At 43.2% G+C, this 25,745-nt stretch overlaps 1 protein-coding gene across 1 annotated transcript in view; it reads left to right on the forward strand.

Annotated features, from left to right (window-relative positions):
* LOC144773620 (TRPM8 channel-associated factor homolog) overlaps window positions 1–25,745 on the forward strand; it is a 206,026-nt gene that overhangs the window by 136,941 nt on the left and 43,340 nt on the right. The window contains exons 3-5 of the mRNA XM_078658767.1: window positions 16,948–17,042; window positions 19,998–20,211; window positions 22,517–22,756. Coding sequence (XP_078514893.1) covers window positions 16,948–17,042; window positions 19,998–20,211; window positions 22,517–22,756 — 549 coding nt within the window. The remainder of the gene's footprint in view (window positions 1–16,947; window positions 17,043–19,997; window positions 20,212–22,516; window positions 22,757–25,745) is intronic.

Below are 25,745 nucleotides of genomic sequence, written 5' to 3' on the forward strand. Positions count from 1 at the left end.
CACCAAGAGCAGCCTGCCTAGCTGCTCAGCCCTTCTCCAACTGTCACCCACTCATCCACACAGGCACCCAGGCATTCCACTCATCACAGGCACACCAACATTCCGTCACCATCTCTCACTCTGGCTGAGCAGCTAGGAGGACCTAGGCTGATTTACATATGAATGCAAACCTTAGAATATAACATTATCCCTTTCCTTTAAAATGAAAAACAAAACTTACAAATATAAAGAAAAATAAACTATACACAAAAGGCGATAATGTTCATAACTAAGGGATGCAAATGAATTCAAATCATCACCAGAAAGAGAACAAAGCAAACAAGAAAAGATGGGCAGAATACGACGTGTTAAAAACATGCATCAAAATCCCCCATCCTCCCACATGAAAATTGTTAAGATTATTTAGAAATAAATCATTAAACAATGTCAAATTGGGAAGGTAAAACAGCAAAATTACATTTCAAACTTGTAATATCCCCATCCTTTCCCAATAACACAAAAGAGAATAATGTAGTGAAGAGTGCACACACCGCACAACAAACACCCGAGCCAAGAAACAGACAACAAGGGTGAACCAACACTACAAACACACGTGTACCACAATATGGACCACACAAAGGGTACACACAATGAAGCGCAGGGCGACTTACACACGACAACGTCTGAAGCACGGGGCGACTTACACAGAACAACATGTGACGCGGAGCACGACTTACACACGACAACACCTGGAGTGCAGGACGACTTACACAGGACAACATGTGAAGCGCAGGCCGACTTACACACTACAACATCTGAAGCGCAGGGCGACTTACACAGGACAGCATGTGAGGTGCTGGGCGACTTACACACATACAAACATAAGATGTGCAGCACAAGGCGACTTACCAACACATAACACAAGAAGATGGGAACCACCCACCAAGACCAGAACAACCCTCAAGAGGGAATAACATGTGATGACCACCCACCTAAAGACTAGGACGTCCCAACATAAACAGTGTAAAAACTGTGGCATCTCTACCTGCTAAACTGAAAAATAGTATTAATTCCTAACACAAATCCACTAACACTAGAAATAGTGATCTATGCCCCACACCGGTGAGCGATCTCTCACCTGAGTTGTGCTGCATAGTAGGGACACATGCACAATGTACGTCACCTGAAATACATACTTGGTACAGAGGAAACATGTAAAAAAAACTCAAACAATGACAAGGCAAATAATAAACATATTTCAGTTTTAAAAGCATGTCAAATCACTACAGAGACCAAAAGTTTGCAGGGGAAATAATATATATGCATCAAATACAACATCACAAAACATGCACCATAATTTATGAAGCGAGACATTAACAATGGTGCTAGCATAATGTGTGCTTTAACGTACACTAGACAGTTAAAAGATAACAGATAATAGAACAATGCTTTTCTAAATGTAGTATGTGTTCCGACAATCTCCTTGACTCATTCTAGGCTTTATCTGGTTCCCTGTTATACTACCAAGAACCACAATATGGCACTCCTGACCAAGATTCAACATTTAAAACAAGTCCTTAAATGAACATTTATGTACGGAACTAGAAACGACTCAGTATACTTGTTGCATATGGTACAATAGAACTCACATGCCGCTTCTCATCAAAACATCCCATCCTCGTCGCCAAAAATATGTTGTACTTTGGACATGAAGACACTGGTAGCCAGGTTGTAAGTTTCTGAAGTCTCCTTTATTAATCCAAGTCTTGCAGTATTAAACAAGGATCAGTCATGTACAACGTGGGCTATTAAACTCCCAAACTGGGTCAGTAAGGAAGGCCTCCTGCCATTTTATCAAACAGGGTTCAGACCAGGAGCTTCAACAGTGGATAACATCATAGCACTCTCATTCCTAACATACAAGGCAGTGGCACGAAAATCCCTCCCTATCTTTGCCTGCTTTATTGACTACACTGCGGCCTTTGATGGTGTCGACCGCTCTATTCTTTGGCAGAAACTGGCTACCTGGAATATCGACCCACATTTACTAAAATCAATTATATCCTTATATTCAAGCTCATGGGTCAGAATTAAACTGTCAACTATGTCAGCCTCAGAGAAAATTGACACCAATTGCGGCTTGAAGCAAGGATGCGTACTAGCCCCGATGTTATTCAAATTATACACCGCAGACATGGGCAAAGCCTTGATGGGAGCATCACTAGCAACTCCCCATCTTGAGCATACCAAGATTCAATTACTGCAGTACGCTGATGATCTGGTACTACTAGACCACACTAAAATTGGGCTTCAAAAAGACTTAACGGCCTTGGGCATTTACAATGTAAAAAACAAACTGACCGTGAATGCATCCAAATCAAAAATAATAATATTTGGTCCTTTTTCGAAAAAAAAACGATAAAATGGAAGATAGGACAACTGACGTTGGACTGCACACGACAATACAATTACTTGGGAGTTTGGCTTTGCGAGACAGGGCGCCCAGGAGTACACCTAGACAAAATACGGGCAAAAGGGAAAAGTATCTCGTATGCCCTGGGGAAGCTGCATGCAACTCTACATAGCCCTACGACAACAGTAATTCAAAGAGTATTAAGGGCCAAGCTAATACCATCATTAAATTACGCTCAGCAGGCCTTTCCAGGCAAACTATCAAGCACCCTGGAAAAAATCCACTGCTCGACCTATAAAAAACTATTCCACCTACCCTCTAGCACCAGACACACTCTGGTGTGGCTCGAATTTGGCTTGACAGAACAAAAGCTTGAGGAACTGGCCGCAATTAGCAAATACTTTTATCTCACAACCGCGGCCCCAGAAAACTCGCTGAAATCTAGCGTAAAGAGCATTTTCCTGGAAGAAAAGAATCCATGGTCAAATATTCTCTCCTCCGCTAAAGAAACTCTGAACCTTGCTGTGGATAACTGGGACCCCGAGTTACTCAACTATGCCGCCATTAAAAGCGCAACGAAATGACGAGTCCGGCTCTGCTCACGCATCACTGACCTGGAAGCATTGGAACTAAGAGGCTTCCATGAATCGCTAATACTCACGCAGCTGGCACAGACCTCGAAACCGCACCTTATCCAAGCAGTGGGCAAGGCAGCAGTTAATAGGATTTTAGCGCTCCGACTACACCCTCTGCCCCTTAAAGAGCTTTACTCCACGAGTAGACTTGAGATAACGCACTCTGAATGCCGCCTATGCACGTATAAACAAGAGAGCTTTGCTCACATCCTGTTTTGCTGCCCGGGGCTGTCCGCTGAGCGTAACCGCTATTTAAAGCCAATTCTACTCAGACAAGGAATTAGAACGATAAAGGAGGCGGTCAACTATCTATTCACAATGGAAACAGTAAAAGACATGGCTGTGTTCAGCAAATTCATTTAACAGACACGCCGGAAGCTGATGGCCCTGCACAATTAGGCCAGCGGCCGCTAACTGTTAAATCAATGAGACATTTCAGCATACGAAGAAACAGACTAATGAACCTACTTTTTAATCATGTTTTTATTCATTTTTAAGTTTTTTTCTCTTTTCATCTTTCATTATTTTACCTCTGATATGATAACAATGTTTACTTAAAGTTTGACGTCTTCTTTAATGGTTTTGAGTAACCAAATAAAGTTTTATTCATTCATTCATTCATTCATTCATTCATTCATTCATTCATTCATTCATTCCATGTACAACTCTTAACTCAGTTCTAGTAACTCCTACGCCAGCCCCACCAGGAGCAGCCAGCTGCTCAGCCCATCTCCAACTGTCACCACTCATCCACAAAGGCACCCAGGCATTCCACTCATCACAGTCACACCAACATTCCGTCACCATCTCTCACTCTGGCTGAGCAGCTAGGAGGACCTAGGCTGATTTACATATGTATGCAAACCTTAGAATATAACAGAAACCTTTGCAGAATGGCTGTACTATAGGCCTGAGCTGGTTATTGAGACAGTCAGTAATGAATGTTTGGCTGGGAAAGCTATTTCCGATGCCATAGGTCTGATCTCTTTATTATGAAAAGTTGAGACAAAGGCAGTGGGTCTGTCTACTTTATTACGAAATCATTCGTTAGAGTCAACAGGCATTAAATGGTGGCTTGAAATTACATGAAATTACATCTCTTTGTAGTAAGCAAGTTTCTTGGTGTTGATCAGCCCCTTTCACAAACCTTGGGGGCAGAAGATTTTATTTGTGATGATCCTTGGTATGCCTTTTGAGAGAGGTAGTGTGTTTTATTTTTTGTTTTCCTACTGCAGTACTATAGATATTTGTAATTTATAACTGTCTGCCGAAAGGCTGCCAGTTTATGTAACATTCTGGAAGCATTCATTGGTGATAAGCCATGGTAAAGGCTTTAGACTTCATGGTTCTTGGGGAAAGGTATGTCTGATTGTACCAGGTTGATCTGTTTAGCATGAAAAGGTGGTTGGCTTGCCTATTGGTACCGACATAGGCTTTTATGGGTGAAATATTTTGAGAAAGGCATATTATTATATGTACCTTTCTGATTACTTTAGTAGGCAAGTGTTTTGGTGTTGCGTTCCCCCTTCACCCTGGGGGTTTGATGTTGTGTACCCCCTTCACCCTGGGGGTTTGATGTGCACCCCCTTCACCCTGGGGGTTTGGTGTTGTGTACCCCCTTCAACCTGGTGGTTTGGTGTTGCGTACCTCCTTCTCCCTGGAGGTTTGGTGTTGTGTACCCCCTTCAACCTGGTGGTTTGGTGTTGCGTACCCCCTTCTCCCTGGAGGTTTGGTGTTGTGTACCTACGTCTCCCTGGAGGTATGGTGTTGCCTACCCCCTTCTCCCTGGAGGTTTGGTGTTGTGTACCCCCTTCTCCCTAGAGGTTTGGTGTTGCGTACCCCCTTCTCCCTGGGTGTTTGGTGTTGTGTACCCCCTTCAACCTGGTGGTTTGGTGTTGCGTACTCCCTTCTCCCTGGAGGTTTGGTGTTGGGTACCCCCTTCTCCCTGGAGGTTTGGTGTTGCGTAGCCCCTTCTCCCTGGAGGTTTGGTGTTGCGTACCCCCTTCACCCTAGGGAGAATGTTTGCGCTGTAATATTTCTTGGGAGAAGATCTTCAGAAGCCTGAAGGGCTCAGTTGTCTGCTTGGCTCGTGTAATCAAAAACATTAATTAATAATATTCATTGACTGAGGAAAACCTAGTTAAAAGACACTTATGATTGGGCGAAAACTGAAAAAGCTCTGAAATCCATGAATGATGGCTTGTTGTTCATGCCCTGTCGTGCCTTGTATTGAGCTTAATCTGTTGGCTGCCAAATGTCATGCAGGTTCAATAAACAGTCCCAGAGTGAATATTGCATTAAACTTTTTATTGTCCCCGTTTATCTCTTTCAGAAAGCGAAACCTTATATATAAAAGTCTGTCTAGTTTTGTGTGGTTTCATCAAACCATGCACAATTTCTTATTAAATGAATACACTCTCTTCTCCCCCCTCCCCCTTGAAATCGCCTACACCTTTGATGGGACTGCATGACATTGATAACTCCAGATCTGCTAAACATACTATTTCTCTGCCAAATTTCACACAGATCCATCTAGCTGTATCACTTATTAGTAAATGCAATTTGGAACAGATTTGTCACACCACCAAATTTATTAGCAAATTAATGCTTATTGTCCTCCCACCCCTTTTGCTGGATCAGCACGAATTGAAAAAAATACAAAGAGTAATCTCAACGTACTATATGGTCTGCCAAATCCGATAAATATTTGTAAAATGATGCCAAAGCTATAAGCAAATCAAATGGTGTTTCAGCTGTCAAGATAAGTTGTAGAGAATGTGGCTCAATGGTTAGAGCAGCAGCCCCTGATGCAGTAGTCTGGCCGGGACCAGGGTTCAATTCCCGAGTCGGCGGGTCTCGGGCTCAATTTCCTCGGACCTGATAATTCTCGCTTCGGTGCCTATTCTAATCATGAGTCCCACTCTGCACCTCTGGGCAATAGCTTGCTTAATCTCTACAACGGCCCCAACAACGCTGAGGATGCCTGACTTCACCTTGGGGGTGCCCAGGAGTGGGCTTGTTGCAAAGATATATTGTACTTTATAATGTAAGTAGATCCAATAGTCATAGATGTTCTTAAGTAGGTTTATTGTTTAAAAGTTGGTAGAAAGGAAGGCCCCACCGGGAGCAGCATCCAGCTGCTCAGCCCCACTCATTCAAACTGACCACACATTCAAACCATGCATACACGAACATTCTAATGACATCACACACACACAGGCTGAGCAGCAGGGAAAGAGATGACCAGAATATAACACATCTCCTTCTTTTAAAACAATGAACACAAAAGAAAGGAAGAGAAAATAAATACAGTATGCCCTGACGATGACAAGGTCGGGATTTCAAATAAGCAGTCGACACAAATAATTGAATGACTACAAATAAAAATTATGAAATAGCAATATAGCATAAAATAGGAATTCTTGCACAAAATATGGAAAGAGGCATATCACCACATAACAATTCAATCTGACAAATTAGACCTCACATAACCACCATCCCCCATCACAAACTAAAACCCTAAATATCACAAATCATTCCAGTTGGCCAGACTGTCACAAAAAGCAATAGACAGGGAACCAAACTAGATAAAATGGCGTCCCAATATAATAACAAAAATAGGATGCAGAAGTCCCCACACGCTACCCGAAACACACTTAAAATCAAACACACAGCACAAGGCGCATAACTCCTAGTGCATGAGGTACATGACACCCCAAGTTAATGTAAAATTACATTTCGCACGAGGTACATGACTCCTCAGCGGCTCTCTGTAAAACTGAACACCTCTAATTAAATAGAGAACTTGCGTGGTTCAACAATATAAATCATGAATGAACAGAACTGAGGACTCTGCAGCCCTATATAATTTAACCTGAAATAGATGGAGCACCTCAATCAATGAGCACCTATGTGGCTCCGCAAAAGATACACACAAAAATCCAAACTTGAAAAACTAATCTTCAGAAAATTCACACTAGGATTGAACACCTCAAAAAATTTTGAGCACTAAAAGTGGTTCAATGCAATAGAAGAAATATGTAGCACCTAAACAACTCCTCACAGTAAAAAAAATTGTGAACTCCTCTATTAGACTAGAGCACTAAGAAAAAGTGGTTCATCAAAAACATACACCAAAATAAATCTCAACACCTACCAATAGTAGTTCCAAACACTCCTACTAAGAATCACTAGAAATAATATAAATTGAGCATCCCAATTCAAATAACGCACTCCTATGGCTCAACCAATTAAAGCCAATACTATAAAAATGAACTCCTCAATTAAATCGAGCACAAATGTGGTTCATTACCTTAAAATAAAATCTAGCACTTCCACGACTTTGCATAGTAAAACATGACCACTAAAAATTCAATATATAAGTATTTAAATTCAGTAAACGTAAATTAACCAATTAAAATGACAGTAAAGGAGCACATTAACAAAGATCTCAGCATATAAACAGTTCATGTAGTAATAGTAAATCAAATCAGTCTCTCTGAACATAACATCACAAATACACGTGATTAGCAAATAATTCAAAACAAGAAACGAAAACAATAAAAGTAGTCACCGTTGTCACGTTAAACAGCTCTACTTCTCCAGCAAGGCAGGTAAATGACATTCACAGAATTCAATCCACAGTGTCTAAATCGAATGGATAATATTTTCATCACAGAATTCAATCTACAGTGTCTAAATCGAATGGATAATATTTTCATGTAGTCTTGCTATGATGAAAAATAGGCACTAGATGGCGCAAATGGAACAGAATTGAAAAATGCAGTACGTAATGTTGGAAGTTTCCGATGAAATCAGCTCCGGTGAGCGATCTGTGGAATCTCAGTAAAAATGTCAAATAAAACAGTACCTTTCACATGAAGAACGCTTGGAAAAATAGGTTAGATGAAACTGAGGAGACAGGAGCACAATGAAGGAAAGACTCAGTCAGTCATGCGTAATCTCGACGCTCCATGACGCTGACGTGACAGTCAATAATGCTTAACCCTTCGTGACGTTGACGTGACCTGAGGAGAGGTGCCGGGTGTTCATATGTGACGACGCGCTCCACAGAATCACCAATATCGTGGTGACATTCTTCTGCGTCATCACTTAACACAAAGCTGGCAAAGAGACAGGTCCTCAGCTGACTAAACGACCGTTGGAGAAGACGGTGAGCAAGCCAGTAGTCAGCACTCCGGGGCTCGATGTTAATCCCCGATAACAGCAATTAACATATACAATCTTTGCCACCTCAGAGAAACTGCTGAAAGGTTCATATCTTCTACTTTAATATTGGGTTCTGATCTTTGCCTCTGATAACATAAATAGTCATTTTAAGTTGGGACTTGAACATCGTAGTACAAAAGGTATTAAAGGTTTCCACTGTTTCACTCTGACGCTCAGTCATACCTTAGAAATTTCGACGGTCTTGTTAATAAATCTGCTATTTTAAAACTCAATAAGCCACACCAAGTCCAACGCTTGAAACATACCTTTATGGATGTTTTCAGTAGGCTGTCAGATGTGACATGACACCGGTGGGGCATCAAAAGCGTTGCTTGTCTTCTTTTAAAAGCTTTACTTCTCATCTTTGTAGTTCCATGTTTCAAATATAGTTCCTGCATACGTATTTCTTTCTCCCTCGTCGCCATTGTTGCAAAGATATATTGGGGCCGATTCACGGAACTAACTTAAGTCAAAATTCTAAACTTACTACTTTTGGTATTCACAGAAGTTAGGATTTTGTCTTAAGTTTGTCTTAAGACAGACTTAAGACAGACTTAAGTTAGGATTTTGTCTTAAGTCTGTCTTAAGTTTGTCTTAAGACAAATTTAAGACACAATCCTAACTTCTGTGAATACCAAAAGTAGTAAGTTTAGGATTTTGTCTTACGTTAGTTCTGTGAATCGGGCCCTTTGTACTTTATAATGTAAGTAGATCCAATAGTCATAGATGTTCTTAAGTAGGTTTATTGTTTAAAAGTTGGTCGAAAGGAAGGCCCCACCGGGAGCAGCATCCAGCTGCTCAGCCCCACTCATTCAAACTGGCCACACATTCAAACCATGCATACACGAACATTCTAATGACATCACACACACACAGGCTGAGCAGCAGGGAAAGAGATGACCAGAATATAACAGGGCTCCTCACAGAGAAAGGCAAGGACGGGTTCCTCGGCGGTAGTAGTACAAGCGCCGAGATGCCTACGGGTAGTCGTGCGCTATACAAGTGCGTAATCATTTCATAAGCAAGTGTTAACCCTTTCGATCCCACATGACAATTTAGCAAATTACTGAACGGATTACACCCGTCCAACAAAAGCACACTTTGAGTAAAATCATACTTTCGTAATAAGATTTAAGTCAAATAATTCAGTGTTTTTGGCTCAAAGTGTAAGCAAAATTTCCTTTATGAGCTAAAATTGGGACTTTAAAAAATGTATTTATTGGCACTCTGTCATCCTTTTCACTGGAAGCATATTCTGCCATGTCTCAGTAGAAACATTGTTTCCAACTTTTTTTTCTTGTATATTTTGATGAGTTTTTAGGTCAAGCCTGAGCCAGTGTGCATGGGCTGCTCTGCAAAACTTATTGTAGATGAGTAGCAAATAGAAGCCCCGCCCACTCTCCGCCCATGTTTGCAAATGGCTTGTGTCATTCTGTCCTAAATGCTGGCTTCTGATTAATCATTTGGCTTGTTAGGCCCTCCTTAGTAAAGCCTCCTCTTCATTTGTCACCCCCCCACCCCATGGCGACTGGCCCCTTTACTTCAAGTGTTACATGGTCCGTGTTATATAGATTGTGAGCAGTATTTTGTTTTTTAATGAGGTTGTCCTACTGCCTTCTCTACTCCCCCCTCCCTCCTGTTGTCTGTGCCATCTCCCCCCACCCGCCCATTGTCTGTGCCTTCTCCCCTCCTGTTGTCCATGATGGCTACCGTCTGCAATGCCATACGTCCTGCGTAAATGCAAGACCTATTGCATTGCAAATTTTTGCCTTCCCTCATTGCTGTGACCAGGAGACCGATTGAGGGTGTGTCGGGATGAGGCAGGTAGAGCCACTATACTTTATTTTCTTATTGGATGTGGTGTAATAGCCAGAGCTACCGACGATAGAACCAGTTCCGAGTCTCAGCGTCACAAAACATCCTGTGATTCTGGGGAATTCACTTCATCTCCCCATGCAAAAAAATGAATGCGTAACATAAGTGATACTTATGTAAAGAGTCGGGTTCGCACCATGTCAAACAGCCAAACAGTAATTGTGCATTAACTGTAGATGGTAAAACAGGCTGCTTGCAGGCTATGAGCTTCTCTTGCACTGTGATCCCTCAGAAGGTAGGTGAGCCATTAAAGAGACACTTTAGGGGATATGACTGCCCCCCAAGAGCTCACAGCACAGGTCTTGTATGGCACATTTAAACAGTTCTCGCGTTTAGTCACGTACCCATTGCATGCTGGGAATGTTATGTCCACGTCATCATCTGGAACAGTTAAACTATAAGTTGTACTGTGCGACTTGCTCTTAAAAGAAGGCATTGCAAGTGACTCTGTGTGTACCTAGCAGCCCTTGCAGCAAGTGCCCAGGTCCAGGGCTGGACTCTGAACCCAAAGCAGCCCTAGCACATTTTGTCAGATCACCACCCCCCTACGGTGCCAGGCGAGAGCAGCCAGCAACCCTGGCCACTACAAGGGGGTTTGAGAAGCCAGCCCAGAGCACTTAAAGGCTGTCCCCTCCTCCTTGTGCAGATTGCAGGTACAGGCTCACGCACCTCACACCCGGGGATGCAAAAAACGCAGATTATTAGAAACTCTGACCTCTAACTTAGCCAGGATTTTACTGCTTTTGTTGCATTGTATCTTATTTGTTGGGCATTCTTGCAATATATTGCGTGCCCAATGAGGGTTACGTTGAGTTTTAGATTGGTGAGATTTTCAGTCTGTGGTTGGTTACCTGGTTTTCAGAGTTTGATACCTGCCAATGTACAAAATAATTTCACTGTGTGAGGAGGGTGCGGGGATGGTGACGAGAGCTCACTAAAAAGCACTGTGCCCCTCACCAAGCCCCTTTAAAAAAAAAGCATTTGCAATGCAATAGGTCTCACATTTATGCGAGTTTAAGCTATTTACGTTGTAAATAACCAAAGGGTCCATTACGATGTCGGGCGGATTTCCTCCGCCAGGCTGGCGGTGGCCACAGCCAGCCTGGCAGAGGAAATCCGCCCGACATCTATTGCCCAATTCCCCCCGCCATATTAGGATGGCGGAGGGGACCGTGGCGGTGTGAAACACCGCCCGCTTGTTTTCCGCCCCGGTCGCCTTGCGGCCAGGGCGGAAAATGATTAATATGGAGGCGGTGTCTGTTAGACACAGCCCGCCATATTACAATGTGCTTCTGCTGATGCTTTTCCGTGGTGGCAATGCCGCCACAGAAAGGCATGCGGAGACTAACTGCTAGGGCCCCTTGCAGGCCCCCGGGGAGTCCGTGGCTTTGGGGGTGCACATGGGGGGTACCTATGGTACCCCCCGCATTTCTAAGTGCAACATGGCAGGCACCACGCGGTGCCTGTCATGTCGCGCTTAGAAAAGCACAACTTGCACTTTTACCATTGCGGCGGGTGGAGATTTCTGCTCCGCCCGCCGCAATGGTACATATACAGGATGCGCCCGCCTGTGCGGCGGGCGCATCCTAATGCCCTGATCTGAACCCCCGCCATAAGCCATTATGGCGGGCGGACCCGGGTCCCGGTATGATGGCGGGCGGACTAAGTCCTCCCGTCATCATAATGATCCCCAAAGTGTTTTATTTATGTATAAAAAGCCAAAACATAAAAAAGGCATTGTCAGTTACAATGTCTATAGTACAAATTTGTGTAAATGCGAGACCTGTTGCATTGCAAATGCTTCTTTTCTTTAGTGTTTCATTATCAAGTCCTTGTGACGAGAGGATGGTATGGTTATTTGGTTAGCCAGTCTAGTTGTTCTGTCCCTCTGAATGGCTCATGCAGACAGAAAAAAATATGCTCAACTAAGGAAATATGATGCTTTAAAAATCTGTTCAAAATCTACACAAGTTCCCCAATGTTTGGAGAGATATGGATCCTAAGGGGCATATTATCAAGAAAGGCGTTAAAATTAACCCCGGTTTAGCGGCAGAAAACTGCCGCTAAAGCGGCGATAATGGGCTTGATAATATGCCCTTGAGAATTCCAATAGAAGTTCAGGTTCACACCAGAACCTGGGCTTCTATTGGAATTCTCAAGGGCATATTATCAAGCCCATTATCGCCGCTTTAGCGGCCGTTTTCTGCTGCAAAACCGGCGATAATTTTTAACGCCGTTCTTGATAATATGCCCCTAAGTCTTTTATTAGTTAGAAGTAGGCATGTTCAAGCTCGTTAAAAAAGTGTGAACTGCAAGTGCTGCAGTTCTACTTGATACTGTCATGCGGGACAGGGGCGGCTCCATAGAGGATTTTGTGCAAATTATCGGCTCCTCCTGATGGTGGTCCAGAATTCGTCGTATTCTGCCCGCTTCCGTTAAGAATTTACTGACCTGTGCTAGGTCTTTTGGAGTGACAGATGTATATATGAATAGTAGTGTTTCTTTGCAAGATCTTGTCTCTTGTTGCATAAGGATAGGCCTCAGATACCTACGTCTCAGTTGTGATAAGCTTACACAGCAGCATATGATGTTGGCAGCTGATTCAGAGTGGTAATTGTACAGCCTACATTGTTCCTGTGTCAATGTACAGTTGTTCCAGTGTGCCCTGTACTCCCTAATGGGTATAGTCAGTAGCCTAAATGATAAAATGTTCTTAATTATGGTTGGGAAAGAAAGGTTTGTGGGATGTTACAAACTCCTTAGCACCTCTAATGCTTCTTGCCTCAATTAGATCCAGATCCTTCAAGGTCTTCTTGGCTTGTATCTTTACTTTGCTTTTTAGCTGTGCTTTGCTAATTTGGAGAGCCGTCAGTGATGTTAGATCCAAGAATTTCGCCCAAGCACTTGACTTGTCCGAGAACATTGCCATAAGGGCTCCCCGCAAGGAATCGGGATCTGCACTGCTCGCCTGGAAGTAATAGTTAATTATATCTTTTTTGCATGCTACATCCATGGTTGCGAAATTGAATTCCAGGCGTATTAAAGTCCACTGTATGTGCTTTGGCATGCCGAATACCGTTCTGTATGATGATATGTGGTTTCACTCTAGTACCTCTGTCAGCCTTCCAGGGTAGGTGAGGTGGCCATAACTTACTGTTGGTACAAGTTTGCCAATAATTACTCTTCGTATTGCCTGTGCCGAGTGGCTGTTTAGCATATGGTTGAGGCAAGATATAATATTTCCAGGGCCCTCCTCATTCCTATTCGTGTCAGATCCATCAAGACCAAGTCATCCGCATACTGTATTATTGGGAATATTGTCTGTCCTAATGATGGTGAAAAGGTTCTACCTTTTGGTAGCTCTTACCCTAGATCCGCTGCGTATAGGTTGAATAAGGTTGGGGTGAGTATGCATCTCCGCTTTAAACCTCTGTTAGTGGACATCTGCCTGGTGAGGTGATTGATCCTCACCCATATATCCATGTATAAGGCTGCAATTGCTGCAAATATTTGTTTTGGAATGCCCCCCCCTGCCAGTTTTTTCCACAGGATGTTACAGTCAATGCCCTCAAAGGCTGCACTGTATTCGACCAAGCGCCTTCGAGCCCAGGTAGGCAAGAGTGATGATGTTGTTGAGAGTTGTTGCATTGGGCCTGAATTCTGTCTGATAGGGTGGTATGATTGTATTGTCAGTAATCCATTGCTCTAGTTCTTTAAGGAGAATTTTTGCAAAGAATGTACAACCAAGTTGAGGAGGGCAATTAACCTGTAGTTTTCTGGCAATGTTGGATTTCCCTTTTTATGTATTGGGTAGAGGATCAAGCCTTTCCATGCTTCCGATATGGAGGATGTGGCAAAGTATTTGTTGAACAGGTTGAGCATCACTGGGGCTCAGAACGTTTTGTCGTCTTTGAAGATGATCCCCGGTAAGCTGTTTAGTTCAGTATTGGAGCCCCGTGACTTTGGCAATAACTTAGTACCTTTAGTACCTCTGCCAGTTGCCCGAAACGCGTATGGTGATTTTACCGAAGATGTGAGAACAACTTCTCTGCAGCCCGCAATAAAGAAGGAGAAATCTTCCATGTGTGCAGGCGTTCTCACAAAGGTGAACTTTTATGTGTGGGATTTGAATTGCGGCGTGCCTCATCGCGAGAACGCACCGCCGCATAACAGCGGGACTTCAGCGCCTGAAGTTTCAAGTGCTGTGAGGATATGGAAGTCCGCGATTGTGAGACTTGGAGATGGCAGCAAAGTTGATGGCTTTTCCTGAAGTAAACCCACTTGGGTAAGACATTTTCATGCACAAAATCTTGGCAGCACCGACTGCGGCGGATTGAATAAAACTACCTCTACCACAAGGCATTGGGACTTGAAAGCCCACTGGGGCGGGTCCAAGAGGTATTTAACCATGGCTGTCGGGACTTTTGTTGCATTGCCAGTGATCAAGGGCTGAGGTTGCCCAAAATGTGTATGGCGCTTTTCCCGAAGGTTTGAGCATGACTTCTCTGCAGCCCACAATATAGAAGGAGAAATCTTCCATGTGTGCAGGCGTTCTCACAAAGGTGAACTTTTTTGTGTGGGATATATATATATATATATATAATATACACATCCTGCCCTGCATTAGGGAGCATTCCTCCAGGCAAAGGAGGATCCCTTTGTAGGACAAATTTGTTAATAAATCAACTTGCCTGGAAAACTGTGGTCCGTCTCTCCTTCCTCGCCGCCACGAGTGGAAGTGGCGGGAGCTGCTATCACACAGATATATATATATATATATATATATATATATATATATATATATATATATAAAGACAAAGCTCCTCCTCAGCTCGCTCTGCGCTCGCAGACACCGCCTCCACGCCAGCAAAGAATGAGGACCGGACCAGCAGAGTCAGCAAGATGGTAATTTATTTTAAAACAACAGCATATATATATACTAGCAGCCCGTCCCGACGTTGTCCGGGTATGAATTGCTGCCGGCCAGTAGTATATATTGTTTTGTAGGATTTCGTTTTGATAGCATTTCTTATCTCTGACAGGCCTGTGAAACGCTCCGATTCACAGTGCACTGCTGATGCACTTAAGAGTGCGTGTTCAGTAGTGTGTGAACTCGAGTTTCCCTACTTTATTTTTCCTTGCAATATTATATAGCGCGAACTCGACAACATAGCATGAGCACAATTTACATTACAGAAGAACACATTCATTTGTGGTAGGCACGGGGAGACAAAGCGATTAGCCTGGAATCACAGGATGTTGAGCTGATGCCGAGATTCGAACGTAGCTCCCCAGCTCTAAAGTTCACAATTCTAGAACTTGTGGCGGGAGGTGTGTCTAAAACTGTATGTCGGTGCTGGCCATCAATGAGAGAGACCTGTGCATTTTTCAAATGGGTGGTGAAAAAATATGAGTATGTTGCTGGAGATGTGGGCCGCCGTGCCACCAATGTACTTACCGGGGGAGGGTAAACACCCATTATTCCGCAACTTTCTTTCCGCATACCATCTCTCCGCATACTTTCGTTACGAAAGTACCATGACTCCGCAATGCCATTATAACGCATGGCATTACATTTTACATTTTATATGCTTTTACCACGCATACATTTACAACGAAATTCGTTGTAAATGCATGAATGGTAAAAGCATGTTTTTTTAAAAATTTTGGATAAGGTAAGTATGGGTATAGGGCTATACGTTTTGGGGTACTGAGGTATATGTTTTGGGGTGTTTGGGTATTTTAAGGGTTCAGATATAGTTTTGGGTTATGGGGTACAGGGGTAGTTTTAGGGTTTAGGGATAGGTATGGGTTTTGGGGTACAGGGGTATTTTTTAGGGTTCAGGGGAAGGTTTGGGTTTTGGGGTACAGGGTATTTTTAGGGTTCAGGGCTAGGTTAGGGTTTTGGGGTACAGGGGTATTTTTAGGGTTATGGGGTAGGTTTGGGTTTTGGGGTACAGGGGTATTTTAAGGGTTCAGGGCTAGGTTTGGGTTTTGGGGTACAGTGGTATTTTTAGGGTTCAGGGGTAGGTTTGGGTTTTGGGGTAGAGGTGTATTTTTAGGGTTCAGGGGTAGGTTTGGGTTTTGAGGTACAGGGGTATTTATAGGGTTCAGGGCTAGGTTTGGGTTACAGGGGTATTTTTAGGGTTTAGGGATAGGTTTGGGTTTTGGGGTACAGGGTATATTTATAGGGTTTAGATGGGTTAGTGTTTAAGGGTGTTGGGGTATTTTAAGGAGTAAGGGTGTGTTATGATTATGGGCTGCAGGGGTATTTAAAGGGAGCAGGGTGGGATTAGCACACGATATGAGACATGGCATGAAGGGCGGAACGTACCACACGCCCCCAGTGTTTGTCACTCCCCCAGCACAGGCCCACAGCACAACGAAGACACGCCCACAAGGGACTACTTTGCTGGCACGGTTCTTTTACCTTTTAAATGTATATGGTGGGCGTCTGCATAGCCTATGTCCTTCTGCTGCAACTGCCCTTTCCAACGCTGTATTGTGTGTTGTGATTGGTGCTGTGGTTCCTGAGATTACCCGCCTCAAAGGTTTGGGCTCTCTCTTTATTATATTAGTATGGAAATATATACACATCCTGCCCTGCATTAGGGAGCATTCCTCCAGGCACAGGAGGATCCCTTTGTAGGACAAATTTGTGACTCACATAGTATTAACTTTTGCAATAAGTACTTTTCAGACTCAACTAAACGTGAGTTTTTTTACACAATCCCCTGTCTATTTAACTCTCAGCTACGGGGGGCTATTAGTTATATCCTCATGAAGTCCCTTTTAACCATGTGTGACCTCTTGCAGGACCCACAGCTTGGAGAAGCACTGGCCTTTACCTCTACCCAAAGCAGAAAGCATCCATCGAATTCCCATCATCAGCCATCGGAAAACAGCTGCAGGTAAGACACCGCTTGTCATGATAAGAGCTTCCATTGGCTGCTATCTCAACCGTGGGGTCTGTGAAAGGCATATTGTGTCCCTACTAGGTTAGGCAATGCCCCAGAACATCGAATCTAGAAGATAAAAGCATAGAAATATAGAGGAAAAAATACTGTTTTCAAAATACCAGAAGGTAAGTAGAGAAGTTCTATACATATATATCTATAAATCCACATATAGATGGACAGTCAGACAGACAGATAGACTGAGAGATAAATAGATAGATAGATAGATAGATAGATAGATAGATAGATAGATAGATAGATAGATAGATAGATAGATAGATAGATAGATAGATGCCTTAGCAAGATATATCTTTAAGGTACGTCGATGTAGAGTTAGAAATAATAAGTATATACTTCCTTATATGCACTTGTGCGGCCATCAACTCTACCAATGTCGCCAAAGGTGTGAGGTAGACATTGAACAGTGTGGGGTTCAGTGCTGATCCCTGGGGTATGCACAGCATTAGAGTTCTGACTTGAGATTAAAATGGAGGCAGCCAAACTTCTTGGCTTTGGTTGCCCAGAAAACAGGAAAGCCAATTCAGGTCAGTGCTTCTGATCCCTATTGCCTGAAGGCGTTTGGGTAGTATTTGATGGGGAACCTTGTCAAAGGCCGCTGATAGATCCAATATGATCAGGATGGTCTTGCCTTCCTAATTGAGGGTGCTTCTGACACGCTCCACTACTTTCAAAAGCACTTTCTCTGTCCTGAAGTGTGGTCGGAAGCATGATTGACTGGAATGTAATAGTGTATTTTACTCAAGGAATTGAGACAGCTAGCGATTAACTGTTCTTTCCAGTATTTTGGCAAAGGCGGAGAGGAGGGAGATGGGTCTATACCTTGTCGGTTATTTTGGGGCAGCCGTGGGTTTCTTAACAGAGGAGGCACTTTTGCCCTTTTCCAGTGTGCAGGGACTGTGTCATTTGACAGCGAGGTGTTTAATATAGTGTTCAATATTGGATTGATAGCCTGAGCGGTCTTAATCAACAATTTAATGGGGCAAGGATGATAGCTGTTAGTGTCATCTCAAAGGATAATGGGTCGAAACTGGCTAGAGCGGAACTTCCTGTGGGAGAAATGGACATATCCGGGAGATCAGAAAGAGTCGGGCCAGACTGTACATTGTTGAGAATGTTGGCCAGAATGGTAGTAATCTTTTATTAAAAGAATAATTCAAGCTCCTTCCTTCACTCAGCTGTCCGTTGACAGTCGCCTGATATGACCTCAGGTTTAAGAAATGATTTGTACGATTTAAAAAATCTCATTCGTCTTATTACCCGCCTTCTCGAACTTTGTTACGAAGAAGGCCTTTTTAGCTAGAAACACCTTAACGTGAGAGTTTATTATTGCTAGCTTATAGGTCGCTTTATCCTCTAGGTTGAAATTACGTCTCCATACCCTTTCCAGATGTATACATTGCTTTTTACATGATCTAAGGCCTTCATTTTATCATGGGCCCATCTGTTTGTCCTTGCTAAAGGTCGCCTCGTAATAGGGGCTAACTCAATGATGGTCCCTAAAATCCAGCCATCCAGGGATGCAGCACCCTCTTCAAGAGAGCCAGACAAAGCTGTGGTGTTTTGTTAGCAAGTCTTGCATCAGGACACTTTGCTGTACTTTGTGGTGGACTAGGTAAGGAGGTAAGGGGCTTGGGCATTTTTCTTAGGATGCGACCTGAAAAGTGTACATGGCCACATGAATGAGATAAGGTGGTGGTCAGACCATGCAAGAGGGGATGGCTGCAGCACATCCAGATCCAAATTCGAAAATACCTGGAATAATGTGTGCCCTGCTTGGTGAGTCAACCCAAAAACATGTTGCTTGAGTGAGAAGGCGATCATAGTAGCTAAGAGTGCCCAAGCCTCCGCCTCTGAGGAGTTGTCCAAATGGATAATAAAATCTCCCAGGGCTATAAAATTAGCATATCTCATGTCCCAAGGGGCTAAGACGTTGCCTAGTGAGGTTGAGCATGGGCATGGACAGGGGGCCAATAGATGAGGGCCTCTGCCAGAGCCTGATGGGAAGTTAGGGACAAGCAGAACCCTAATGCCTGTGCCATCTCAGGACCATCAAGTGGAAAGGATGTACATTTGTATTCCTTTTTGTAAACTAATGCTATTCCGCCGTCTGCCTATTTCACAGTCCTTCCTCAGGACTCTGTAATTTGTAGGGATTGAAGTGGCTAACGTAGGATTGGGTGTATCTGAGAGCCAAGTTTCTGTGAGGAATGAGGAATCCAATTTCCCATAGTTCCGTATGTCTAAGACCTGAAGTTCATGTTTCTGGAGAGACCTCACATTTTTTAAAGCTGACTAGGACTGTTTTGATGTCCTGCTGGACTTACCAGTTGGGGGGGAGGCTCTGTTGTTTTCTAACATGTTAGGGATCCATGCACAGACAGGACAAGCATACTTTTCATTTAACTTAAAAGGAGGTGCTGGCAGATTTAGGGACACTGACTGGCGCAGGCAGGCTTGCTTTTGGCGTGCCCACTGCACGCATCTGCTCCATGACTCTATTTATCAGCATGTGAGCCAGACGACTAGAGTGCACACTAATCAAAATGGCGCCTCTAGAATGTCCAGGCCCAGAAGAATAATGCAGAACATTTCCCTTGTCTTCCCATGACAAGGGTTGCAAACACCCTGAAAATTAAAAAGGTGCCTGACTGTTAAAATGTTAAAATGCTCCACTGAGAACATAACATACAACATCAAATTCATACAAATTTAGAAGGCGTGGTACCAAAAGCCTCACTGCGTCCATGGCACTATTTATCAGCATGTGGGCCAGACGACTAAACTGCACACTAACTCATACAGTCCCTATTGAAAAATAATGTAATCCATTAACAAAAATTAAAGACATGGCACTTTTCACATGCTGACTGCACCTGCCTCATCTTATAGGTGCAGATTGGATGCCAATCAGATGACCTCAGTGCTAAGGAGGAACTCTTTCGCCCACCGGTAGTCATCAGGATCTACGAGGTTAAGAGCGCGAAGATGACCATCTCCAACCTGTGGGGCGGACTCATCTATATCCTGGTGCCAGAAAGATGCGGGCTTGGACCTTTATCAGTCACCATAAAAGGGGCAGTGCGAGCACCCTTCTACAAGCATGGTGTGTATTGAGCTCATAACTTGGGTAGAACACAGGGCATCAACACTGTTACTATGATCAACTAATGAAGAATTTTGTGGGCTGATTACTTAATGTTTGCTACAAGGAGGAACTGATTCATGTAGGTTGGATTTCGAGGGGTGGGTTAAGGGAGACTTGTCAAAATGGCATTTCCACTGTCTATATGTGAGAGCTCCAAAGCTATGAAGTCCTCTGCAGGGATGAAGTTTTTCCTTTTTTGTAGGCTATGTGGTTGGTATTTGTCTGATTTTGTTAAATTATTTATATGATCAATGGAAATCATGGAGCTGTCAACTGAAAATACTAGAGATCTGGATGCTGGTGCTTCTTAAAGCGACTAATACATTTTGTACAGGTGGGAGGCCATTTTGGAAGCAAGGAGAATAAATCATCATAGAGTTCAGTTTCAGAGGGAAGGATGATGTCAAACTGATAATCTGTTGAGAAAGACTTTCCGGTTGCTTACGTTTGGGGGATTATAATCTCTTAGGCGAAGCTGAGACTCATCAGCATATCAGTGAAATGCAATATTCACTTTGTGAGTTATTGCTGGTAAGGTCTCCATCCAAGGGCTACATCGATGCGGGGCAGAGATGATCCTGGCGCTACAATAGTTTAAGGTGTACGTTGATGACTCAATGGAGTCAAGCTTAAGGAGTTGTGGTCTAGCAGACTGGAATATGTGGGACTAATCGAGGACTGATTCTCCTAGCCCTCTCCTGGGCCAGACTATGTGCATCAAGGTTGTGTGGTTTACAGTGTTGAATGCTGCCCGCAGGGATCAGCTTCATCTAGGATTTGTAGGATATCCTCTATATGTATGATTCCAGGCTGTTCCAGCCAGAATCTGGTATTCATTGTATTCAGGAGCTCACTCCCAGTTCTATATGTACTGATTTGCAAGGTTACCAGTTTGACATCTTGAGTAGAAGGATAACTGTCCTCTCCAGTAAGATCTCTTCCACTAATTACGTTACTTTTTTGAGGTTTGCGCCCCAGCCCAGGTTTTGATCAATAATTCTGGAAGATGCTCTTCTCCATGCCTTCATGGGTTTGGGGGTTACATAATATTATGGAGCCCTTTGATTTTAAGAGGCTAAAAAAAAGATAACCATTAGGTTGCAGATATTTCAAAAAGAGGTGTCTGATATTTCCAATATAGAGGTTGGCAAAGGCTTTGGTTTGAATATTTGTGCATCCTCTTGATTTCTATTATAAAGAATTCTGCTATTGTCTCTGCCTTGACTTTTATTCTTTGAATCTTAGGTTGTTTGATAGGTTGGAGCAGAGCCTAATGGTTTGGAATAGAAGTCCAGGCCTGATATTTGCTTCTCTGATCTTGTTTCTGATGACAAAGGTATTTCTCACCTTGAGAACTTTGTGACCTATGTAGAGTTTACAGCGTGAGATGCTCTGTCACAAAGGTGGCAGACGGCCTGTCTGCCATAGTGCGTTACAGCCTATCACACTGTTAAAATGACAAACACGGTATCCGTCACGTTTGGCTTTATTTAATGTATTCAATCTTTATCAAATGTGTTAAATAACCCAACTTTCCTTAAATCTCACCAGGTCAAACCTGCTGAAATTTAACAGGGGACATGTGAACAGTATTGACCCTACCATGAGGATTTTGGTCTGTTAAACACCAAATTCTGCATGTTATTCCCCAATACCTTGCAATTGATGCTATGTATTGCACAAAAAAATAACAAACTCCACGGTATTGTTATTTACCTGGTGTGATAAATAGCACCGTTTCTTATGATCTGGCCCTTAGTGTCAATAAACAATTAGGAGTGGATGGATACTTCGAACTGGGTGTTTTCTTAGATTTTTTTTCTGCACAGTTATTTCCTACTTCTTTAACATAACGTGTGTATTTGGAAATCACACATTCACCCAGAAGGATATCTAGACACTGAATAACATATGTTCATTGTTACCCAACAGTACACATTTTATCAACCTGAGAAGGCTGAAAGGCTTAGTGGACTCACCTGGATTTGAACATGAGGTCAAACACAGGCCCCTACTGTAGACGCATTAGTCCTCTGAGCCACCAGACCATGATGATGATTTTCCCTGACTGAAAACATTTCACAGTCTGGCATTCAGGGACAGTTGTGGGACCTCAGCTTTGACACACTTGCTTTTGCTTATGTTCAGAGGTTTAATTCATAGGGTATATAGAGACCAACTCATATTTTTACCTTGCTGCTGGCTAGCTCTGGTGTTCTTTTTGAACAACAAGTAATAAACATCATCTTTGATTCTGCTGTAGGAGAAACCACTGACTCTGCCTGGCTGGACACTGTCCGGCACTATCCTGCCCCTTGGGCAGAGTTTGCCACTGAGAACATCATCCTCACAGTCCCTGCGGAGAAGGCCAAAGCAGTGGAGAAGCCCAGTGCCCTGATGTCCATGTGGGACCGCATGATGGAAGCGATTGCGGAGCTGGCCGCCGTACCTTTCCCCTTCTGGAGGCCGGAGAGAATTGTGGCGGATGTCCAAATATCAGTGGGTAAGTACAACACGCAGGTACTTCCCTCCTCCACACTGCCAGCTCCAGTTCTGTCACAAGGGGCACCAGTGATAGGACACGTGCATGCCATACACCTAGGCCAGATTAGAGTTCACCCTGATTATTTGAGTGTCCATTATTTACTTGCCACTTGCAATCACAGCACATTCCAGGGTCTGAAGGTTACTTTGTAATCAATGATAAGAAAGATGGCATCAGAAGATTCACCAGATTTAGATCTAAATATAAAATGAAATAGCATTACTTCAGCCCAAAAGATCAAGCTTTACTTCACACTCTGCGGGGCAGGGGGAGTCACTATTTTGAGGTTTTCAAGAATATGTTCAAATATTTCCAAGTATAAAATGGGCCTCCTCCCAAAAATACTGATTACAGTAATATATATGCCTATCCTAGATAAGCGTATGAGGGTACAAAGAGTCAGTACTTGGCTGGGAGCAATGCTTTGAAATCTATTCCCACAGGCAGCATGGAAGGCTTGGGCGTCATGCTATCAGACGGAGACCTTCTGTTGTTTGAGTCTCACAAACCTTTTCTCCATCCTTGCTCTTTACAGCCCTGTCTGCTCTAAGCCAAGCCTTTGATCCAATCCCACAGCTCATTTACTACTTCCGGGTAGATCAGCAGGTCTGAGAGTCAGATCCACTCTCTTTGTCATTCTTGTGTGTGACAGGGACAGGTCAATGGGATCTCAGAGAGGTGGCCCACTCCTTGCCACACAAATCTAGTGCATTACTGTCTCACACAGATTCCATAGTTCTTCTAAGACTTCAGTGCCCAGTCCCACTATGAAGCAGATCAGTCTGGGAGTCCATTATTAATGTCCCCTGAATGCTACTCAGTCGTCTATGGGGAAGCTGATGATGCGCTTTGTTGCGCTGCACGTGTGAGGAATCTTCCTCCGATGGATTCTGTCCTACCATCATACAAGAGCTTGGAGTGTACAATATAAGTTTAATGAATATATTTCTATCTGCTGCATTTACACCATCTACTCAGACCATTTCAGAGACTGTTTTTCTATCCCTGTGCTTCCATTCTGTTCTGTTCCATGTGAAGCCTTGGACCTAGACCCATAGATCCTGATTCTGACACCCTATGCACCTGCCGATTTCTGTAACATCCTCAAGACTGTAAAAATACTAATGTTGGACTTGGCCCTTTTAGCAGGGTCATCCCTGAACTTTTTGGTTTCCTCCTGTATTTTTTTGACCTGTTGTTGGCTGTTTTATGACTCTGGACACTTTACCACTGCTGATCAGCGCTAAAGTACACATGCTCTCTATGTTAAATTGATGTACTGAACTAGTGACTCCATGATTGGCTTATTTGATTTACTTTTCAGACCCTAGTACAGTGCACCTTGTGTGCCCAGGGCCTATAAATAAAATACTGCTGGGGGCTTGCAGCACGGATTGTGCCACCCACAGAAGGAGCTTGTAAAGTGTGTCTCAGGCCTGGCATTGCAGAGCCTGTGTGCAGTCTAGTACTGCCATATCGACTTGGTAAGTGCACCCACTTACCAGTCCCTAAACATTCCCTTTTCTACATATCAGACACCCCTAAGGAAAGCGCAAGGGCAGGGTGAATTGTATGTAAAAGGTAGGACATGCCCTGATGTGTGTGGCATGCGTTGGTAGTGAATTACAGCCATTTTCGTTTTGCGTTATTGCAAGACTACCTGTTCCCTTAGGCCAGAATGGGCAGTATAATTCTAACATCTTATAATCCTGCCTAACTCAGGGAACATAGTAGAAATTCAAGTTTAGTATGCCTGAACTCAGAATGATAAAATACATCTTTTAGTGAAGTTGGTTTTAACATTCTGTGTTTGAAAATACCACTTTTAGAAAGTGGATATTGCATATCTGGTTTGTGAGTAACAGGGGCTGGAGAGTCTCCAGGGGACAGGGTGAGTTAGCAGAGGGCTAAATAGACCTATCAACATGTAGAGTGGTTGGCGGAGTAGCACCTGTGCCTGAATAGGGTTGGGCCTGCCTTCCACAATGCTGGCTCCGACTCCTGTGGTGTGTCTGAGGACCCTGGGCCACCCTGACAAAGGAAGAAGGTGTGCACTGGCAGAATGCACCCAGAACTGGTTTGAACTAGGTACATGACCCTCTGCATTCAGAGGACAAAGGATTTTACAGTATAAATATTGGGGCCCAGGCCCAGATCCAAGCACTTTAGATCACTTCTGGGAAAACAAGACAAACCTTTTTTATAAATAAACTCTATTTTAGGTTTGTGGTAATTTCCTGAAGAAGGCGTTTGATACGCCGAAACGCGCGTCGAAAAATTACTACGTGGATAACAACTTGACTACTATTATTATATTAATGATAGTTACATATCGACTGAAACCTTTTGTAGATGTAACCTTGTATGTTTATTGTAAGAAATATTGTTGACATTGATGTGTTATGAAATGATTTTTTGATGTTTTTAATTTGCCATGAATTTTTATTAATGAATAATAAATACATTATATATTTTTATAGATACCCTAATGTCTTGGATTTTTGCTATACCCTCCGCACATGTATATATGTATCCATCTATAATTGCCTAGGAATTGTTTATCGCACATGTTTGTTTTTTCCTGTCCTAGGAATTGAGCCAATTCAGTTCAGGGGGCCTTTGTTTATCTCCTACACGCTGCCTCACAAAAGACACACAAGACCTTGTGGTGCTTGTATCGTGGCCACATCAGGACATAATCAGTCTAAAGGCCTGGAGAAGTCTCTTTCACAAAATCGACCTCAGGTTTATATGAAAGGCATTCAGTGAATGATTTCTCCATGTCTGTGCAACACACAGCTTCAGAGAAATGCTCCTCAGGCTAAGGATTGAAGACCCTGAGAGAGGAGGGTTTGTGGGGCAGATGTGTCAATGAAGTTCATTTTTTAAGTTTCAAGAGGTCACTCAAGAGTCTAAGCTGTGATGCAATCAGATATATATTTTGAAG

This window comes from Lissotriton helveticus, chromosome 8 (genome assembly GCF_964261635.1).
Source record: "Lissotriton helveticus chromosome 8, aLisHel1.1, whole genome shotgun sequence".
Lineage (NCBI taxonomy): Eukaryota > Metazoa > Chordata > Amphibia > Caudata > Salamandridae > Lissotriton > Lissotriton helveticus.